The sequence below is a fragment of the Vidua chalybeata genome, chromosome 8, assembly GCF_026979565.1.
Source record: "Vidua chalybeata isolate OUT-0048 chromosome 8, bVidCha1 merged haplotype, whole genome shotgun sequence".
Classification (NCBI taxonomy): domain Eukaryota; kingdom Metazoa; phylum Chordata; class Aves; order Passeriformes; family Viduidae; genus Vidua; species Vidua chalybeata.
In genome coordinates, this window is record NC_071537.1 from 7,714,349 (window position 1) to 7,736,591 (window position 22,243).

Sequence of the window (22,243 nt, forward strand, 5' to 3'; positions counted from 1 at the left end):
TTCCAACATGTGAGAGCAAGTTTTGGGTGTTTAAAGTGAAGCCATTAGTACGCTAAACAAATATTAAATCACAAGAATAAAGTGTTCAAATAAATAGTTCTTGATCTCAAATCATCTCTAAGGTAAGAAAAATTATTCAGGGTCACTTTCTGAACATAACATACATGTAGCCTTCATAAATTACAATAAATTTGAGGAACAATGAACTAGAATATAGAAATAGATAGAAATAGAAACACCACTAGAATATAGAAATAGATAGAAATAAAAACACCAACAGCATTCATAACTAAGGATTCCTATATAATACCAGAGGTCTTCTCTCTTATTTCTTATAGCTTTGTGAAAAACAACCTTCCACATTTCTTAGGGTTTTCTACTTCTTTAAATAATAGCCACTGTAACATACACCAGCAGTATATTCACACCATGAGGAAACAGTTCACATGTGCTATTTCTGCACAGTGGTTGTGCCTGGAAAGGAGAACCTCTTCCTAATCTGTAGAACATGCACAAAGCTTCCTCCCTGCCATCTTCTCAATTAATAGCTCCACTAATCCATTGACTCATGTCTAGTCCCTCACCACAATTCTTCCATTTTGTTGCAGAGAATGTGTTGTTCTGAAATGTGCAAAGGATATAGAGGTACCTGCATGACTTTGCTAGAACCTTACTCTACGCTTCTGTTTTCTTCAGTAACCTATAACTTGGTTTCCTACATTATAAATCCAACTTACCATGTCCGAGTGTTAACTTCATATCTGTAAAGATCATCCACCAATCCATATTTATTGCCAGGCAATGCTTTGTATCCACCATGGACATAAATAGATTTTGTCAGTTCATCGTAGACACTGGTATGACCATATCCACCTTGAACAATTGCTCCTTTTGTTTCTGGTACAAGCCAAGAGTTAGACCCTTGAAGAGACATTAAAAAAACCCATTATTTAAAGGCTTACTACTGCAAAATCACAGTACTAGGAGTTTTAAGGATATAAAATAATTTACAATATAATTCTAAATACAGCAATAACTATTGAGATTTATTTTAAGAAGTAGTTTTATACTAATGTATCAAAATATCTGCAATTAGATAATGTCAGATTCTGCTGACAACCTGCTATTCTTAATCAAATCAAAAATACATCTTTGTTATTGCTGCCAGGCAGTATCTCATCCTCTCCCACATGTGACTTCAGCACTTTACAAACAAACAAAAAAAAAAGCCCAAAGATTTTTGAAAATATGAAATTAGGAGTTATGATTAATTCTCACCAGAGATGGCTGATGAGAATTCAGTGCTCCAGCTCCTTCAGATTCATTAGGAACACCTGTGCTTAGTCACGGGGAGTCTGAGGAGCCTGGCAGACACTGAACTGCAGTGAGTCGTGAGAAGCACGTAACATAAGGCAGCTCCAAGTGTGCATGGATATGGGCAGACACTTGGGGAGTAACCGTAAAATTACTGAGCTAAAATCCATTTCCAACCACTGTTTCTTAGTTGTTTAACTGCAAATATACCCATTCAGTTGCAGAAGACTCACAAAAGAATAATTTCATAGCAGCTTATTCAATTGGCATTTAAATCCATGTTTTACATCACATGATTAATAACTGCAAAGAGACACCAAATAAAACCAGCCACAATAGCTGTTACGACTGAAGAAGAGAATACAACAGGAAAATATTTTACCATAGCAAAAAAAAAAAAAAAAGACACCTGTTAAGTTCTTGCTGCCCGTAGGCCCAAAATGTCTTTTTTACCCCCTTCATCTCCCCAGATGATGATGTAAGTCACAAAAAGAACAAGTTAAGAGGTATTTCCTGCATAAAGCAGCTTATAACAAAGAGCCTGTGATGACTGGGGTCAGTGCTACAGACGTGAAACAGAAGTAATTCACTTCCAGCCTCGTGGAGATTGTCAGAACAGAGTCTGGGCAAGGACATCCAAAGTGGAGCCGTCTCCCAGTTCTTAACCTCAGCTGGCTGCCATTATAAAGTTACTTATCCAAGACTAGCACACAACACCATACACCTTGCTTCCTCTGAAAGTTAGGCTAAATCCCATTCTAATTTTTATCTGATATTATATAGGTAGCTTAGATTAACTCTTTTTTTCTTCGGATTCTCATGAAGAGGCTCATGATTTTCAGTTATTACTTTTGCTATCATACTTTCCTTAAATAGTTTCCAGGCACTGCCTCTATAAGTTACATTTTTTTCAGTAACAAGTGCTTATGGCAAGTTATAAAGTATAGATTCTGAGGAAGAATTGTGATGATTTTTGTGTGTACAAATGCTAGTATTTGTGTAATACACAATTTATTACACAAATACTATTTATTTCTGACACAGAATATTTACATTATTTATGTGCAGTGTAATGTAAGCAGTATTTTATTTCAATCCCCATGTTGGATATTATCAAGCTATGAAGAAGTGCAATTCTGAACACAAATACCAAATTTGTATTGATAATACTGTACATTACGTACATATTACTTCGATAACAAATAGATTTACTTGATACAATTTCTGTAAGAGGGCTGGTGAGGAGTCAGCCTGCAGATACACCTTTCTATTACCAACAATATCTTCATTTATTTATTTAATGATCAGTCCTAGAGACTGGCATATATGATTTTCAGGGAAAAAGAACTATTTCTCCACATAAATTGGCACAATGCTGTTGATAATATGCATAATAGAATATTTTGCATTTCTATCTGACTGCTTCATGTAGCATTTATGGAGCATTATGGTTTATGTAGCAATGCTGTATTTGGTGATTCTGAGGTCTTTTCCAACCTAAAAGTGTCTATGATTCTGTGTAGCATTTGGAACACTGTCACAGTAACATTGCATATTGCATTATTTTACATGACTTGGGCAGAAAAATGAAAATCTGTTCCTTCTTGAATTAAAAAAAAAGTGCTATGAATAGCTACAGAAATTCAAAGAAAGAGGTCCAGCAACATGTTTCTGAAATAAAAGCAAAAGCAGTGTTACGTTGCTCCTTCTACTTCCCATTCTAAAATTTAGCTGAGTTGCCTGAATTTCAAATACTGAAATGTGTATGTACAGTTTTCACATCACTCACACTTCAGCATCTTGAGTATTGCATCATTCGCGCAAAAATACAATCCTGTCTATATTTGGACATCACTATGCATATGATCTGACTTTTTGAAGCAGCTTATTGATATGAATCTTCACCTAACTTTTTTCAACAAAAATTCAATTTTTTTGAAGATGTTTACATAACCCTTCTCACATTCAGAGATCCCCTTCTTTCTATCATTATATCATAAGAATATAGAAAAATCTAGGTAAGAATAAGAAGTACTTAATTGACCAAACTAGTAATTGAAATTGCATTCTCAACAGCTTAAAAACTCAAATGCAGAGAGAGCTTCATGAACAAACAAGCCAGAAATAAGGAAATAGGAGATTTTGAAAATTATTTTTCCAGATTTAAATTTCAAGTCTGGTATACAGTGCAAAAATAAGGAAGATACATTGGTCTTATCTGTCTTTATCATAATATAACCTTCAGATAGATCAGGCCGAAAGAAGGTAAAAAGAACAAAATGTCCAAGAAGCACCTTGGTGCACCACATTCATTTTATCACCGTGACAAACTTGAAAATTTCACAAGCAACCAGGAAGCTTATGCTAACTTTAACAAAAAAAGAGGAGGCATGTTACGTCATGGGGCCACTTCTTTTTACATTATTTCAACTAAATACTTTTAATCAAAAGCAATCCATAAGCTACTTCTAAAGCCATTAAAAAATCAGTCTAAAATACAATGATATTATGTTAATCCAAAGAAACCTGTCTTGTAAAAGAAATAAAATCACAGAAGACTTATTCAAGAAGATTCTTAATAAGGAGCCTTTATAAACCTCAGCTAAAACAAAACAACATTATTATATTCACCTTGAGACTCTCATTGAGATTCTTAGAAGGTTTATGAGGTATTGCTAACTTAAAGGGAAATAAATTTCCCTGGGGAGTAACCCAGAAAAGCTTTATGGTTCAAGTTAGTAAAATCATTCACATAATTCCCATATCAGGATTTACTGGCTCCTCAGAAGTCGTAAGTCTGGGTGCAGCAAGAAAGGACAACAGGAAGCTCTTCCTGCAGCAACCACCACACCTGTGGAGTGGAAATAAATTCACGTGCCTTTGCATGGTGAAAATCTGCCTGCAAACCCTGTCCAATTATTCCAGAATTTATTTTACTCTGATAGAAATTACTTTCTCCCCTAATCCAACAATGCCAGAGACATTTTGAGATTGGATACAGCTTTGATTGGCATGTTTTAGTAACAAGAACTACATACCTACATGAAAAGTTAGCAATTTCCACAATTATTTAAAACCTCTTCAGGTGTTTCTTAATGCAGACCTCATGGAAATCATGGTCACAGCAACTAAATAAGGCTTTAGCACCAGAATGCCACGTACCAAGTTCATCAAAGCACTGGATCCTAGAGCTTTCAGTACATATGAACCAAAGGACAAACTGCGTCTTTGTCTCTTTCTTTCAGTAGGCATGTGGCAAATGCTTGAAAAAATAGCCTTCATTAGGACTAAAAGCCATTACTGATAACATGTAGAAACAATAACAGTACAATTTGAAATGTTAAAGTAATATGCTTTTAAAGCAAGCAGAGAAAGAAAACATCAGGTTCTTATTTTTCTTTCTATAATGTCATAAACCCTTATTTTTGTGAAATTTCCTTTCCTATTCAGGTGAGTTCACAGGAATACTTCTCACTTCCTATGTCTTTTAAGTTTGGATCCTGAACTGCTGAAGTCCTCTCAAAAAAACATAATTCTTAATTCAAACCACCAGCTGGAATTTTATGGTTAAAAATGTGTTCCTACAGCTGCAAAACTAGATACGGCCAACACAGAATTCAGGAAAATTTACCACAAAATTCACTTCACTTAGAGGGGAGGGAAAGGAAGGAGATGCAGTGAAACATGAGGATTCTCTGTGGCAGCAATGGTTCAGGTACCCCATGTTCTGCCAGGTGCTGTGAGTGCCAACAATCAATCCTTCATCAGATGAGGAGACCCGCTGAAGTCAGTGGGTTTCCACAGTAATACCCTGCACTGCTACAAGTTTCCTTTGTGTTCAATGCAAGTGAAGCACATTTTCTCTAATAAACTAAATCTCTCACTACAGTACGACAAAAATATACTCTCAAAAAGGAGACATGAAAAATTAAGAATAATTGACACACAATTGACAGAGAACTGCTTTCTCTTACTCCAAGCTTATCCCCATGGTAGGGAAGGTTTGAGGTTTTTTCTTTGTTTCTGTGTGTTATATATGCTTAAATACACTGTTTTATTAATCCTGCACAAACATAGCTGTAACATTAAAGAAAAAATAATAGGAACAAGCTGTCCATTTCAACCATAAGGCCATCAATAAAATCAGCCAGGCAGAAAATTTTACAATACAAATCATGTTCCCTTCTTCCTAATTAAACTAACAACAATAATAGGTGAGAATAAAATTGGTACTTCTACTCCATATTAAATTAGCAGCATGTGAAGAAGCAAATAAAGTTCCAACAAAAGAAGCAAATAATTTAAAGTTTTCCAATAAACATTATGGTGTATGAGCATGTAGAAAAGTAGAACATATTGTTTCCTTCACATTAAAAAATATCATCTATGATAGGTCAAAAAAACAACTTTCTGGAAGTCATTTTTTTAAAAAATGGCCTTTAATGCTTAACAGATATTAGAATACTGTTGTAAAATTCATTCTAAGACCAGAGTTTTAGGGTAGCTTTTATGCAGTTAAATTGGAATTTTTCAGTGTGAATAAAGAACATTATGGTGCTCTTCCTCTTGCTGCCATTCACTTTTATCCTTTTTCAACACTCTTAAATAATTTTGACACTGCCATCAGAGATAATGCCAGAGAGAGCATAAGAACTATCTGAGTTTCAAAGGGATTTCCTGAACCTATATATCTGTTTAAACAGTGATTATATAAATATGTATATATGAAAAAAATTTAAATGGAACAATTAAAAACAATTATCATCCCTTAGCATGTAGGTATTACATTGAAATTTTGTATTATGCTTCCTGTAATTGCATAAATAACTGAGATACTCAGATAAACTCAAGAGAAAAAAGGAATTAAACAAAAGTAGAAGAATATAAATTTAATTAGTAGGCATATAAATATATCTAAGAATTTATCAGGTGTAGATTTTTAATATTATTCCATTGAAATGGTATCTTAACTGTACCCTGTGTATGATAAAAAGATTTCTCTTAGTTTATTTAATTTTAGCATTTAAAATCACCCCAGGAACATCTTGCAGTTCACAAGGGGAAAACCAGACAGACATGGTAGCTTATTTAGAGAAAATTAGAGTTAATTTTCAATTATTACCTCTAACAGCAACATGTATACCTTTAAGAGAGAGCCCTATATGTAATGATGAACTAAGTTATTGCATTTAAAAACAGTAAAACAGAAGAAAAATAATATACCAGCATTAAAGAACCTTTAAAATAACCAAATTATTTTTGGGTTTGCTCTTCAACTTTGTGGTAAAAACAGCAAGTCTGTGTTGGAAAACTACGTTTCATCACAATTACCGCGGTGAAGAATGTCTGGTTTCAATTTTTATCCTCTTCAGGGTACCACAACCACATACAAAAAAGGAAAATGTCATGGTGCTCCAAACTCACATGAAACACTTGGCAAGAAATCTTATGTACATAACTTGAAGGAAAAAAGGTGAGGCTTTATTTAAATTGGAAAAAAAATTCTTTCAGAAAAAAAGAAAAATCACTTTTTTTCACTTAAAAAAAACCAGCACTTTTTGTATCAGTTTGTGATCAAAATTATTTGAAAGTGACTTACTGATGTAGTATTCTTGCACAATGCTTGTGTAGCCATATATGGAAGAATATCCAAAAATTACAATCATAACCACATCTCTGCTGTCCAGCTCTACTATGTGTGCTGAATGACCTTCCACAGCATATTGCTGCCCATGGACAAGGACTGCAGGAATTCTGGTACTCCATGTTTGACTGGGTATGTTGAAAACCCACAGTTCATCAGTGACATTGCCATAACTCGTTTCAATTTTGCCTCCATACATGTAGATGTCTTCCTATAAAAATGGGAAGGGAGAGAGGAGAAAGCAAATAATGGATTACATAAAGATAACATCTGAACTGCATACTCCTCTGCTGAGCAGTATTTCAAAACTGAGCTATCTGATTTAAATCTTCACATTTAATCTTACATTAACCAGCTCAATATCAGACTAATCCCAGACAATGATATTTAAACTAAACCAACAATGATAAGGAGTCTATTTCTCTGAAAAATAAACCTAGCCATGAAAATGACACCAAAATGAATCTGAAAGAGATTATTTCAACCAGAAAACCTTTAATTACATGGCACTTCTAATCCATACTGCAGTATTCTATTTTTTAAAAAGCTAAACAGAAAGGATATTATATTCTTTTCTTAAGGAAGAGTTCACAGTATTAAAATGTGATTTTCCACACATTGAGTCTATGGGGATTTCATTCAGTATATGCACAAGAGAGCACATTCTCTCCAACTAATAAACTTAAGTTCTGAGAAAATACAGTCACCAAAGGAAAAGGAAAATGCATATATGGAATCACAGAATGACCAAGGTTGGAAGGTGCCTTAAAATCATCTTCTCCCACCCCGACTACTATGGCCAGGGACACCTTTCACTATCCCAGGCTGTCCAACCTCATCTTGGACACTTCCAGGGATGGGGCAGCCACAGCCCTCTGGACAACAGGGCCCCACCACCCTCACACTGAAGAACTTACCAAACCAAACCAAAACCTCAACCAAACCTGCCCTCACACAGTTTGAAGCCATCTCCCCTTGTCCTGCCACTCCATGCCCTTGTAAAACATCACTCTCCAGCTCTCTGGTAGCCCCTCTAAAGTGCTGTAAGTGTCACCAGAGCCTTCTCTTCTCCAGGCCGAACAACCCAACTCCTCCAGCCTGTCCTCTTGGAGAGGTGCTTCAGACATCTGATCACCTCGGTGGCCCCTCCTCAGAACTTGCTCCAACAGTGCTTCTTAGGCTGGGTGTCCCAGAGCTGGACACAAGGCTCCACGAGAGCAGAGCAGAGGGGCAGAATCACCTCCCTCAACCTGCTATTCCTGCTGCTTTTGATGCAGCCCAGGATGTGGCTGGCTCCTCCTGAGCACATTTACTAAAATCAAATCCCATAGGGGAGTACTTTGAGTTCTTTTTAAGGAATGCAAAACAGAGACTCCAGCCATCATGAAACACACACCTTAAACAGCAGGGCCATCTGTTCTGGTAAGTAATGAGTGATTTACTTAAATATTGCCTGCAAGCAAATCCTTCTGAATTTCACTTCATCTGGATTTGTAAGCCAAGGTATGCAAAGTAACAGAACAAATTCCAGATTGTTGGCTTCACAGACTTCACTCAAGGACACTCAGACTTGCTCAAGGACAGTTTATACTGGGTAGAAAAAACTTCCTTTGGTTCTGAGATTCATACTCAGTCTTTGCTAGGACATAACCACTCCATACACTCTGCATCCCATTTGCATGCTGCACAGTTGGCAGTTGTCTTCTGCATTCTGCAATGTAATGTTTAGGGCTTACCCTAAACTCAGCCTTATCAGGTTTAAATCAGAAGGGAAAAAAAAAAAAAAAAAAAAAGAACTGCAGGTTTAGCATATTTGGCAAAGTTTGACTTGGCATGAAATACTCAGAAAAAGAGGCTGGAAGATAAAGAAACTACCAAAGAAGTGTCTGCATCAATCATGCAGAAATTTCAGATATTGTAAAAGGAGTTGACAGATTTGTAAACATAGATATGTAAACTTTGGGTCATTATCATCATACACATGAAGAAAGATGAGCTCTTGACCCTTTATGAATGGGCAGGCGTAGCAAATATAGGTGATCAGTAGAATAACGAGTCTTTTCAGTCCAGCAGAACAAGTGATTTAGAGGGTTATAATGTCGTCCCAGACATATGTCGTTGATGGTAAGGAACAGAGTCCAGAACAGTAAGAAAATTCCCAAAGAGATTAGTCAGCAAATGCCTAACCAAACTGTCTGATGCACTTAAACAGTACACTTGAAATTTCTGCAAGATTTTCAACTTTTTTTTTTTTTTTTTTGAGGCAGGTGAACGTTTCTCAATTTGGAATTTAAATCTTTCCTGTGCAGGGATACTCTGTGCTACTGTGGTGTTTGAACAAAAGATGTTCACAGAAGGAATTTGTAGTAGGATTAGACAGATGTGTATCTGAACCCATTCTTTTCCTAGGAAATAAAACATTTCAAAGAGCTTGGTAAAGACCCACAAAAACTGAAGAAGGATGTGCACTGACCCAAAGGAATGGTTTGAACAAATATTCTTCTTGAAAGGATCCTATATGGCTCATTACTTACAACACCACATAGATCTCCAAAGTCAAATCAGCATCACTAAAATTGTGAACTACTTCTCTTCAAATGCTGGTAACTGACTATAGCATAAAGAGAAAGCTAATTAGGGAGCTGCAGGGGCTGTACAATAGTATTTGGAAAAAAAAAATATTTCTGACACTGAGGAAAGACACTTTAAAAAAAAAAAAAAAAAAAGGTGACCTAAAGAGCTGCATGAACTTTGAAATTATTTCTCAGACAGCTGACAATAGCAAAGTCCTCCTCACAGTTCTGCTTAAATGATTCAAAGTTCAGATAAAAGAACACTTCTGTGAGGAGCAATCTTTTAGGTGACACAGCAGATCCCGTATACAGGAATATTCACAGAGAAAAAGACAAGAAGGTCATGACAACTGCTTTATCAGCCCCAAAACCAGATTTAACTAAGCTTTGCTAAGGGCTATTTCTGAGATTAAGAATCTCCTAGTGAGCTTTAAAAGTAAGTGAAGATCAGCTGAACACAGAGAAAACAAGCTGAGACACCAAAGTCGGTAGAAGAAATACAGAACTGAAATTTTTAAATGTTACATTCATACTTATACAGAGCAAAAACCAACCTCCTAAGCACATGAAGATAGACATTTCTTTGGAAAGCCTTAATGACACAAGTGCAAATGGTCCTATGCAGCAAAAAAATTGTGACAGAAAAGAAGGACCCCCTTTATAAATTTTATACTACCTTTATAAACTATTTATATACTAAATATAAATCAAGGTATATGCCAAAGGTGAGGCTTTCTGGAACAGACACAACATATAAGATACAGAGTTTTAAGTATGCTCACACAAACACTGCTGACCTTTACCTAAATTAAATATAGTAGATATTTTATTTATAAGATAGCAAAGCAAGTAGGACTGTAAAGCAAAATAATGTATTTTTTAAAAAGGCAACAAAAAATATAAAATTGAAAGTCTTTGTGAAATTAGTGCAAAAAATGTGAAGAATCTGGCTCTAATTAAGGATCTTAAAAGCTGTCCTCAGTCTAGAGGAGCAAGAAGGACAAGAAGCAGATTTTTCCATTGAAGAGATAACAAAACTGGTAGATAAGCACCAAGAAGATACAAGGCCTCCAACACATTCATATTTTAAAGTTCTGATACCAGGTATCAAAGCAAACACTTTCAATTACAGTATGAGATAGAAAAGTTGAGCATTTACTCAATAAATTAACCTTGGCCATATCAGATATATTTTATCATATGAGTAACATTCTCTAAGTTACGAGAACATTGAAAGACCTTGTGGTTTTTAAACCAAAATTTCACAGAACTATTACTTTATGCAAATTGAAGTACAGAAAAGTACATTGTTTATTGAACTTCAGAGCTCCTGCTCAGTAGGGAATTACAGAAAAAAGAGAAATTTCTTCCTGTAAACAGAGCAGGTCGACAGCTCACTCAGTCATGACATTCCCACCTACAGATCCCATCAGTTGTTTTCTTTGCAGGTGTTCAGGTCCAAGCCAAGAAAACAGCCAATTCAGCTCCTGTTTGCTTCAACAGAACCAAAACTTTCCAATAAACATTTCCATTTTCTCAAATCACATTTTTTTCCTGAAAAAACTACTTCAGTGGAAAATTTTGATGGACCATAATGATAAAAAAAGATGAAAAAAGGCATATGATCTGTAAATAGTTGAGTGTGCATGTTGGACAGAGAAGATGACAGCAGAAGGCAGGAATTATAAGATCAAACCAGGATTTGAACAAAATAGTTAAATCACATTTCTCAAGGAAAGAAAACATTCATTTGATCTAGAATTGCTCTTATAGAGTAATGAATGACATGCACATTTTTGACTGGACCAAGAGAATAACTCAAATATAGGAGAAAAAGTAAACTGTCAGAATTTGAATGTTGGAAGAATCAATACAACTTACAGACATGAAATTACTCTTGATTTCTTCATCGTATTGATACCATCATCCTATTTGGAGATGATGTTTGTTAAATAACCAAATAATTCAAAGAAAATCAAATGCCTGGTGGGAGAGGTTAAAAAAGAGGGAGCCAGATTCTTCCCACCGTAATCTAGCAAATAAACCAGACACAATGTGCACAATTTGGATTACAAGAAATTCAATTTCAGTATAAGAATAAGCATTTCTCTTTTCTCATTGAGAATGGTCAAGACTGGAAGAGGTTGCTCAAAGATCCTCGACAGAGGAGGATTCTCAAGTGAGGAAAAATGAAACAGATCGAGGAGGATCTTTTAAAAGATCACCAAAAGACCAGGAGCACTCACTTGTCCCTTAAGTCCCAAACAAAGACTGTACACCAGAGCAGAGTAACACTTGCACATACTTTACATTGAATCCTGAACAAACAGCCAAAAATCATTTGTTTGATTGACCTTGGACATGTTCTCTTCCCTATACCTTATCTCAGTGTTAATATTGATTTTGTATTTCATATAAATGCAGTAATTCAAGACTTCTAAAACTTATCATTTTTTTATTCCTAAGACTTCACAATTTTTCTTTTTCCCAAAGGTACAATGCTTAACTGCTCAGGCTGTACCTTGCAATGACACACTCTTATGCAAATCCTGCCTGCATTCCAAAAAATCTTATCTGGTAGATACCACTAAAGAAAGTGTAAAAAAAAAAAAAAAACACGCAACAAAGGGGCAATTTATGATACATTTCTAATGAATTGGAAGGAAGTTAATCACATTAAAATCATTAAAATAACCACATAATTTTAATTTTGTATTTCTGAACTGTATCATGGCTACACAGAAAAGTTTCTCTCTCAGAAATGAGTTTTCTGCCTTAATTTTTATATAAATCTAAACTGTTCCTGAAGAATTGGCCAAAGAAATGCTACTCACAAACCACATGAACAGTCATCCTCTATTTTCTTGAAACCAGATCAATCTGTTTTTTCCCCTAGACTGTATCCACGCCTTGATATTGAAATTGACTTTATCTAAACTAACAGAACTCTAACATTTACTAGGATTTTTGTTCTCTGTACTTCTATCTGAAATTTCTAAAAGTTTAGTCAAATCGGTATAAGAAATTCTCCTCTTTTTTTTCCAAGCAAAATACAAGTCTCACAAAATGTTATCTGACAATAACTCATCCTCCACAAGCTTGTTTTTTGCATTCAACATCTACCACCTGGTTTAGGACTAATACCTCCTCTTCCTTTCCACAAACTGTATTCTCCTTTAATATGTTTAACAGTATCAAGAATATTTTATATGTTATATCAAAATCAAAAATTAGTTACACTTCTATTTGATCCAGTAATCCTCCCATTAGACCATGTCTGACAGACTGGAAAGCAGTCTTCACTTAACTCTTCCTCCTGAAGCCTGATTTAGTAATTCTTAGTTTGTTGTGGGATTATATCCTCTCTGTATAAGAACCTGAATAAGATGCTGGAGAGGAACATTTTAACTTATGTTCCCAACAGGACAAATTCAAGGTCAAGACAATACTGCACCACACTGTATGTCAGTAGGTCAACCTAATCAAGAGTGCTGTCAATTTATTTCTTCATTATTTGCAGTTTTCCACTGGTTGCTGGTTTTAGTAAAAGGTATTAAAGTGACCTTACTTGGACTTCACTTTAAAACCAACTGGAATATAACATGGAAACTAGGAATGAAAAATATGACACTTCTACATAAAGAACCATTCTCTTGACGAATTGGAGCCACTTCATAGATGGGAACTCGGAAGAGGCTTTTCTCAAGACTACAAGCAAAAAGTGTAGGGCAGCTTATCTCACCTATTCTCCCACTTCTGAGATCTGCAAATCAGAATAAGAGAGCAAGTTGTGCATAAGATGTAATTCAAAGTCACAGAACAATAAAACTACAGAAATTGCTGGTACAACCTACCTATAGCTATTTAATAGAATAGTTAGAAAATACTTTTTTATGCCCAGTGCTATTCAAATTATATTACAATAGCCAACAAAAATAGGCATTAGAAGAATAACAATAAACCAACTGGTGAAAGATTTTATCTAGTTCATAATAAAGTAGGAAAAGTTTTTACTCTTTTTTGCTTTGTTAACACTAGCTTTTGATAAGACTAATAAAAATACCAGAAGATATATACAGACTCCACATCAACACCAATTAATTTGTAAAAAGAATCAAAACAATTACCCTTTCTTAATAAAGTTTTAAAAGTGGAAGTTACATTCGTAAAACTCAAATGAGTTAAATTAAATTTGACTATATATAAAATGGTCTGTGTACTTTATGGCTATTACTACATCAGCTTGCCTAGTTCACCTCTACTGCCAGTCTCAAAGAAAACAAACCTCCAAGCCCAGCCATGCTCCCACTGTCCTGGGACCAGCACCAACAGTTCAATTACAAGGCCAAATGCAGCCAATTTTTGTGATACTACCAAAAACTAGCTGAGTAAAGTCCCAGAGGTGAACACATACACATCTTGCAGGCAACTCCCTTTCTCCTTAATTCCAGGGATCTAGTATTTTGGAATTTACTCTAAGTCCCTACCTAGTCATGTTTATCAAAGCTATATGTACCAATGAGGTTAATTTAAAAACCTCACAAGTCATTTCCTCCAGTCTCTTTATAAGCCTATTTCTTACATAAATTATTTCAAAGTACATTAATATTTTCAGTATCAAGGTGCCAGAAACTACATACAATTTATGAGATGCAGCATAACCACTTGCTAACAGCACCTTTCCAGTAATCAGCTTGAAAACTATTTAACAGTTTAGTTGGTCTAAAAGCAAGAACTCTTTTATGCTCTCTCCTCTGTAAATGCATAAAAAGTTTTGAGGATTTTTTATAACTATATATCAATGGGAGTCCTCAGATCTTTTTTCCTTCAGAATAAAGAAAAGTACTTCAGTTTTTACCAAAGAAGCTTTCTGAGGGAAATGGGCACAGTAAGTTACTTCATTCTCCACAAAGTCAATCACACGGCTGCTATTTATCTTGCACCACAATCAGGCAATGCTGGTTCTGCGCTCTCACTCCAGCCTAGCACTAGGCTTTGAAATCTCAGAAGCTCAAGTCAAAAACTTAATGTAATTTCTTCTCTGTGGATATTTTTTTCCTAACAACCATAAAGGAAACATTACACAATTACTGGTACAGAGCTGAAAACACAGCTCAAAGCTGCCATCTCTAGGTATTATGTTCTACTGCTCTTCACTCTAAGTTACTTTTTTTGTTTTTTTTAAGCGACTTAATATCTAAAAGGAAAAATATAGGAACTTTATCCTAAGAAGTTAATGAAAGAAATTACTCCAGAACAGAGTACGTTTTCCCCTTGAAATTTCTTTGACTTGCATGATCAGCTTCTTCTGGCCCATGTAACTTCTGACATTTGACAAGCATCATAGTAGTTAATATTTCAACATAGGTTCATTATTAGTGAATCCTAATTGCTAATTAACATATGTCTTCAACAACAGCCACAGCTTCTTCATTATACCTTTGCTTGCAGCTTTCGTTATTATTAACATGAGTCACACTCCTTCACTGAGATCCAGAGAGATGTCTGAATTAACACAGATCACATTTAATATTTGCTGGTGAAAGGACTTCTAAAACAGTTACCCTTTAGCTTGGAATGTCTCAAGAAAATATTAGCACTGTCAAATAAAAAGGTTAAATTATATTTTAAGTCTTTATTCTGAACTGCTAAATGATACATTACACAAACGTTTCTTGACTAAAAAGTCCACATTCTACAAGAACTGTAATAATCAAAGTCACTGGTCAAAAAGATCTGACCTTTCAAAGAACAGATAATACATTAGTAATGAATCAGGGAAGTGACAGGAAGAAAAGCAAGCTTGGAGTCAATGTTAGGGCATGCACAAAATCTAGTTTATATTACTACTGAAAACACCTCTACAATATTCACCATGCCACACACAGATTCAACATCTTTGTAAGAACAGATGTCAGGAAAACAAGACAAAACAAAATATCAGCCCATGCCCTGAATTCCTCTTAACTTGGAGGAAGCACTCACTATATAAAAGGAGGCCAAACATAAAAAGAAACTAAAATGTACAACTAAAAGGGTAAAATCTTTAAAAGAAAAATATGAAAAATGTGAAAAAATTAATTCTAAGACATTGAAATACTTTTTTGCTCAGATTAAAAGAACACATCCTATTTGAAAAGAAAGCCAAAATTTCCATTACAAATAACAAAACAAATTAATTTTAACTTAACAGAAGGATAATGGAAACTTAGAAGAAAAAGTAGAGTTCAAAACAAAGTTCAGAAACTCCATCAGATTAAAACAGAGACTCACACCAAGGCAAATATGAAACACCTTAATGAGATGCCTGCAGAATTTATATATGAAGTACTAAGACATCACTTTTCAAATGCATTAGCAACACACCTAACTAGATTCTTTGTGGTGCCAATAGACTCTGAAGGAGTATTCTGAGGAGTGAAAGCCATAGCAATAAAATGAGGTTAAGTGTCCCAAATGAGTTCTTCATGGTAGACTTTACAGGTATTTCCATAGAAAAAACTAAAAACAGAAAGTTAATGTGGGGAGAAGGGGCAAACTGGGAGAGAAAGTCCCTGGAATCAGTTCTGAAGAAATTAAAGAGCTAACCCCTGTCTGTAGTATGTAAATTCCTGCTTTAAAATGGGTCTATACCAAAAGACTGGTAAGAGAGAGGCAGAAAGGACAGGATTCAGTGAGTGAAACAGACAAACAGATGAAGAAAAATTCTATGAATTTTTGAAAAGGGAAGTTATATCTTGCAAATAAAGCATTGGCTTTTTCTAAGAAATCAAAGGTCCAGATGATACAAGTACCTAAAATTTCAAAAAGATGCTTGAAAATATTTCTCATGCCCTATAGGAACTATGATGTTCTGGAACAAGGAAAGCAGACAACACAAGGCTAATTAAGTCTATTAAATAAAGTTTGGGGGAAAAATAGTCACTTCTTAAATTAATAAAGATCATTAATGGTGTTCCACAGACACGTGTAGCTGGGATTTGCTTGTTCAATATGTTAAAAAAATAAGCTGGCATGGGGATGAGTGGAAAAACAACAATACTTTTTGACTCTACTATGTTATTTAAAATAGCTGAGACAATGGTCAAAGGCAAATAATTGCAGAGGAATCTCCTAATACTGCATGTGCAATACAAGAAAAAATTAGAGAGTAAATAAATCTTCACGTGCATAAGGATGAAACGATGCCTATGTGAAAAAACAATTTAAAGTCTAAACATATGGGGATAGGTTTTGAATTGCCTAGAATGAGATCCTGAGGATGTAACTGACAGTTCTATAAAAATCCAGTTCAAAGCCAACAGCAGATTTTCAAAAAGCTAAAGTACCCTAAAGAATTAATAGGAAAAAACTTAGACCCTGAATTCCCTATGACAGCAATCTCTGAGGTAAGAACACACTAAAGACTGTGATTCCTCCTTTTTCAAAAGGGATATAACAGAATTATAAGAGATAAAGGCAATGATACAACATTACCCAAGGTATGAAATATCTTCCTTATAGAGGATTATTAAAAACACAAGGAATTTTCAGTATGAAAAAGGAATGGTGGAGAGTATGATGGCCTTACAGAAAATCATGAGTAGTATGAGGAAATAAATGGAGAATAAGAAGTAGGGATTATCAAAATTAAACCAGCTAGTACCACTTTCTGAGAAGGTTTTATTTCTTAAAAAATATTCTGGAATTCTTAGGCACAGGATGATGTAAATGTTAAAATAAATACATGGTCCAAAAATTGAAAAAAATTAATAAACAACAGGGATTCATAATTTTTCCACAAAAATACTATCTATTTTAGGAAATACCAGCTGCAAAGTAGGACAGTATCTGAGGAAGCTTCTGTAAGTTCCTGTCATTTTGTCTTATATTCTTCCCTAGGCATTCACTGTTACCCATTATTCAAGAGGTGTTACCAGGCGAGATGAACACTCTGGTCTGACTTGTTACCATCCTGTTTGTCCTGCCCTGCTGGCAGTGCCTTATGCAAACAAAGGAAAATTTGTGACAGCAGTTCTGTATTTCTCTATCACAGTTAACAAGCCTGTCACCCTCTGTAGCTTGTCCCCCTGATAGCCCCCTCAGGCATAAGTTGGAGCCTTCTCTCCAATCCTGTCTCCTTGTGCTCCTGGATTCCCTGAGCAGTCCCCACACCTGGGCATCGCTTGCCATGGCTCTGACAAAGGACCCTGCTACCAGCAACTGGCTCTGCCTGTGGCATTCAGCCCCTGGGGATGGTGCCTGGTGAGCAGGAGCACTGCCCACAAGTTCAATTATATCTCACACACACCTCTGCCTTTTATTGGCAGGTTTAGCTCAGAAGGTTTATGGTCACCAAAGTGATTGAGAAGTATTGCACAATCTCTGTTCCAAAAACTGTGCAATACACCTAAGTACTGAAGAAAACAGTAACACAAAAAATTTAGAAATTAAATTATCCTCAAAAGTCTCCATTCATGGTAACTCATTTTAAGATCACTAACAGCACACATATATAAATTTATTAAACAGAACACTGAAGAGTCCAAACCTGATACAAAGCAAGAGTGTGTCCATATCTCTGAAGTGGCCCTTTGGATACAGGCACTACATTCCATATACTGCTTTCCAAATTGTAGCTAAAAGAGAAATAGAAAAAGAAACATTTTCAACCTACAGAAGGGCTTGTATGCTCAAACTAATTCTAACTCTGAAACGATAATTTGTTAGTGGGGCAACACAATCCTTTGAACTATTACACTAAGTGCACTGTTAGTGCACAACAGTGCACTAAATATTCCTCAAGCAGAACAGGAGCACCTCTGTAAGGGACTCATCAACAGTCTCATAAAACAGGAGTTAAAAAATCACAAGATTTGTTCTGTTATCAGTCACTTAAAAAACCCTAACCCACCAAACTGCTCATTCCCCATGCTTTTGTACTACTCTGAAGATTTACTGTTGGACAGCCTCTTAAGTATATGGTTGATTTTAATTTCCATTACATTTTTATTAATTAATCAATGCATAACATTAAATACAAGAGGTTAAAAAAATATAAAGGTAGAAAAGAAAAATCAAAAAGATGATGGGATTTGTTTTGGATGATTGCAAATGTGTGGAAGAAAGCAACAGGTAGACAACAACAGGAGAAGTAAACATGCTAATAATATGCTAATAAATAGAACCTAACACTTGCATTTACTGCATTTAGGGCCTCTACTTATGAAGTTACCATCTACATCACCTGGGTCCTATTTACAGCTGCTACAACTTTGTTTTCAAATACACACAACTTTGTGGTCAAATACACACACAAACTGCCATAAGTATAAAAAAGTGGAATACAGGTGACCTGCTTGACCTTACAGGCATGGCACCAGCAAAGTGCAAGCACTAAATACAAGTGTCCTGTAACCATAAATTAACATCAGTAATGCACATGGCTTTCAAAATGTACTGTGTGAAAACATCAGCAATGAATTTCTTTCATTATTTTATCACCACAAAGCTCCTTATGTTTTGCAGTTATTCAAACTGAAGTACATATAAATATCACCTACAGTTTGATGTTGCCCATATTTTCACTTTCTATAATCATAAGAAAATTACAAGCATAAAATAAAGAATCTAGAATAGATATAAACCTTTCAGCTAAATTAGAAGATCCTCCCTGGTAGGATCTGCTTTCCTTAAGCCCCAACAGGAAGGAGAAATCACTCACTTCAACACCATTTGGAATGAGCTGTAGTTGAAGGTGTATCCACCAATGACCCACATGAACTTCCCGTGGAGGACGGCCTTGTGGGAAGCACGGCCCACAGAGGGGCTGAAGGGCTTCACGTTGGGCAGGATCCAGTAAGACTCCGTGGAGGGGACGTTCAAAGAACAATCTGGGCCTGTTTTGTAAACAAATGTGCAATTTGTACAATCTGTTAGACAGAGATGTTAAAGCCAATAAAGCAGAAACAGGGGAGGCTTAATTACAGATGTCAGGATTGCTCATTCTGATAAAATATGGTGTACACTTTTATGTTTAACAGATGCTCAATGAAAAAATTGACAACATGGGATGTCAATCTAATTGAAAGCATTAGATTAGCTCAAATAATAACAATTCATTTCCACATTCTTCTCAGAAAAGAGACTGTGAGTCACAAATTGAAAGAAAGGCATAAAGCATCACATTTTTAGATGACCTATCATTTAGGTCTAAAATTTTTTGCACTGTATGTTACCTTTGGAGAAAAACTATACTATATTTGAACCAGAATAAGTGTATATCTGTTGCTTTGGTGACATATATCAGAGCAAATAATATTACAGTAAATTAAGTTACGATATGCATTATACTATATTAAATCTTAAAAGTAGAAGTTTGCCTTTTGCAAATGCTGTTCTGAATCATTTTTCAAGAGGAAAATACACTATCAAGTGCTCTATCAAAAGAATTATTTGAATATTTAAATTTTATAACATTTTATAGACCATTACACAAAGCCACCAAACCCAAAACTACTACATATAATTTCCAAATGTATTTCGGCCAGTCATTTTTGTCAAAGTAAGAAAAGTCAGCAAAATGCATAATTTTTTTAGCTATAAGACTATTATAATCATGAACAGCAAAATCAAATTTTTATTTCTTCTGTAATAACAAAAATGTGATCTCTTCATCATCAGTTTATGCTCTAGATCTTATTTAAAACCTATAATATATATTAAATATAATATATTAATATATATATATATATATATATATATATATATATATATATAGAGCTGATAAAGGCTATTATTCCAGGGCCTTTGAAGAACCACAGAAAAAGTTCCTGTCTGACCATGTGACTGAACAATAAAAAACACAAAATTCAACACAAATTGAAGATTAAGTAAGGTACATTTTAGGATCATCTCAGGATATCTCATGAAAATATTACATCACCACTCAGCAATGGTCAAAATAAAGAATCATGTCAGAATCAAGAATCCTGTTACCTCACTGCATAAATCTGTGGCTTGTGTAACCTTAGAAAACTGTGTCCTGCTAACAAAGAAGAGATTAGTGCTGGAGACTGTTTACAGAAGAGTAATAAGGATGTTCCAATCACAGAAACCACTGAATCCCTTTGAACTACTGAGTTTTTCACTTGGAAAAAAAAAAAAAAAAAAACAAAATTTGGAAGTGAATTACAAATGTCTATAAAATAAGTGACAAAAAGAGGGTGACTATGAAGAGCCCACAGTCTCTCTGAATATAAAGAGCTGAGTTTTATGAAATGCAGCTTGAAGAAGCCATGTTCAAAGCAAACAAGAGGAGATAGTTCTTCATGTAAGAAGTATCAGATCTCTTTGGCAAGGATACTCCAGATGCAAAGATTTACATGTGTCAAGGAGAGACCAGACATCATTTTAGAAGAGAGAGCTGCTGACGTTTACTAAGCTAAATAAGTAATGTACATCAGGTTTACAATGATTTTAAAACATTATCGTGGGGGAATGGGAGCACAGGGAGATTTATGTTTTTCCAATGTTTATTGTAATTTTGGGGGCAATTTGTTACATTTTTTTCCCTGTACACACCAACCAGGTATCCAAAGTGTACATAACCAGCTGTCAACTTTTCCTAGTATACTATACAAGAATGATATCCACTTGTATCCGAATTACCTTCCATTCACTAAACGATGGAGACACTCAATTCCCATAGTTCATTTTACTGTCTCCTCATAAAAGATTAATGGTATCTGAATGAGGTCTAATGAGAGCATGAACAATTCAGTATATTATTTCTTAACCATCAATAATTTATACTATAATAGAGTTGTAACCTGAGCAAAATCGTGATTTTGGTAAATCACTGGAGGAAACGCTTAATTTGAATGTAAAAGGGATTTAAAATAAACAATTGATTAAGTATCCTTTGATTAGGAAAGAGCTTAAAATGATGGAAACGGTGCCTGCAGGTCAGAAGGAGAAGCAGTATCTCTGCCGGGTGTCACCGCGAGCCTGCGGGCACCGGGATGTCGCGGCCAGCAGGGACCCCTGGTGGCGAGCGGCGAGCAGAGCCAGAATTCCTGCGGCACATCCAGAGAGAGATACCTGGCACCGACTGCAATAAAACGAACGCAAGAAAACCGCCTCATACTCAGTTAAGAATGTAAAAATCTTAGCCAGATCAGTGATGGAAAGAATGTCACAGACAGCCCTCTTCCAGCCTCAGTGCTCCGTCAGACCTGAACAACGGGAAAGGTGAGAGGGAAAGCAGAAACACCGCAGTGCCACAGAGTCAGAGAAAGCCTCGGGCTGGAAGGAGCCTTAAAGATCATCTAGCTCCAACCCCTCTGCCATGGGCAAGGGCTGACCACGTTATGTATCAATCGGGACAAAAATTGAATATATAGCTGCAAAAATGCAAAATAATAGAATACTACTGCCCTCTATCAAAACATCATTTTAAAAGCAAATTCTTTTATATGGCTATTGCTTTATAAAAACAAGGTAAACGTAGGACTTATGAATATCATTTATAGATTTTCCTACTTGAATACATACACCATTATTTCAGCAAAAATACATATTCTCTTTGGAAATATTACATTCATTAAATATGTGCCTTCTGTGCAACAAAGAGCACTACAGCTGCAGAACAAAGATAATGAAATATATGTTTTGTTATGTTTTATGCAAATATGATTTTTCTCCATTCATTTAAAATTGAGTTTCTTTCTTA

At 35.3% G+C, this 22,243-nt stretch overlaps 1 protein-coding gene across 4 annotated transcripts in view; it reads right to left on the reverse strand.

Moving 5' to 3' along the window:
* Positions 1-22,243, reverse strand: part of ATRNL1 (attractin like 1) — a 433,916-nt gene that overhangs the window by 359,864 nt on the left and 51,809 nt on the right. For all 4 annotated transcript variants that reach the window (XM_053949025.1, XM_053949022.1, XM_053949023.1 and 1 more), the window contains exons 6-9: positions 19,235-19,409; positions 18,062-18,149; positions 6,914-7,169; positions 738-921 (exon numbers count right to left, since the gene is read on the reverse strand). In XM_053949025.1, the coding sequence (XP_053805000.1) occupies positions 738-921; positions 6,914-7,169; positions 18,062-18,149; positions 19,235-19,409 (703 nt within the window). The remainder of the gene's footprint in view (positions 1-737; positions 922-6,913; positions 7,170-18,061; positions 18,150-19,234; positions 19,410-22,243) is intronic.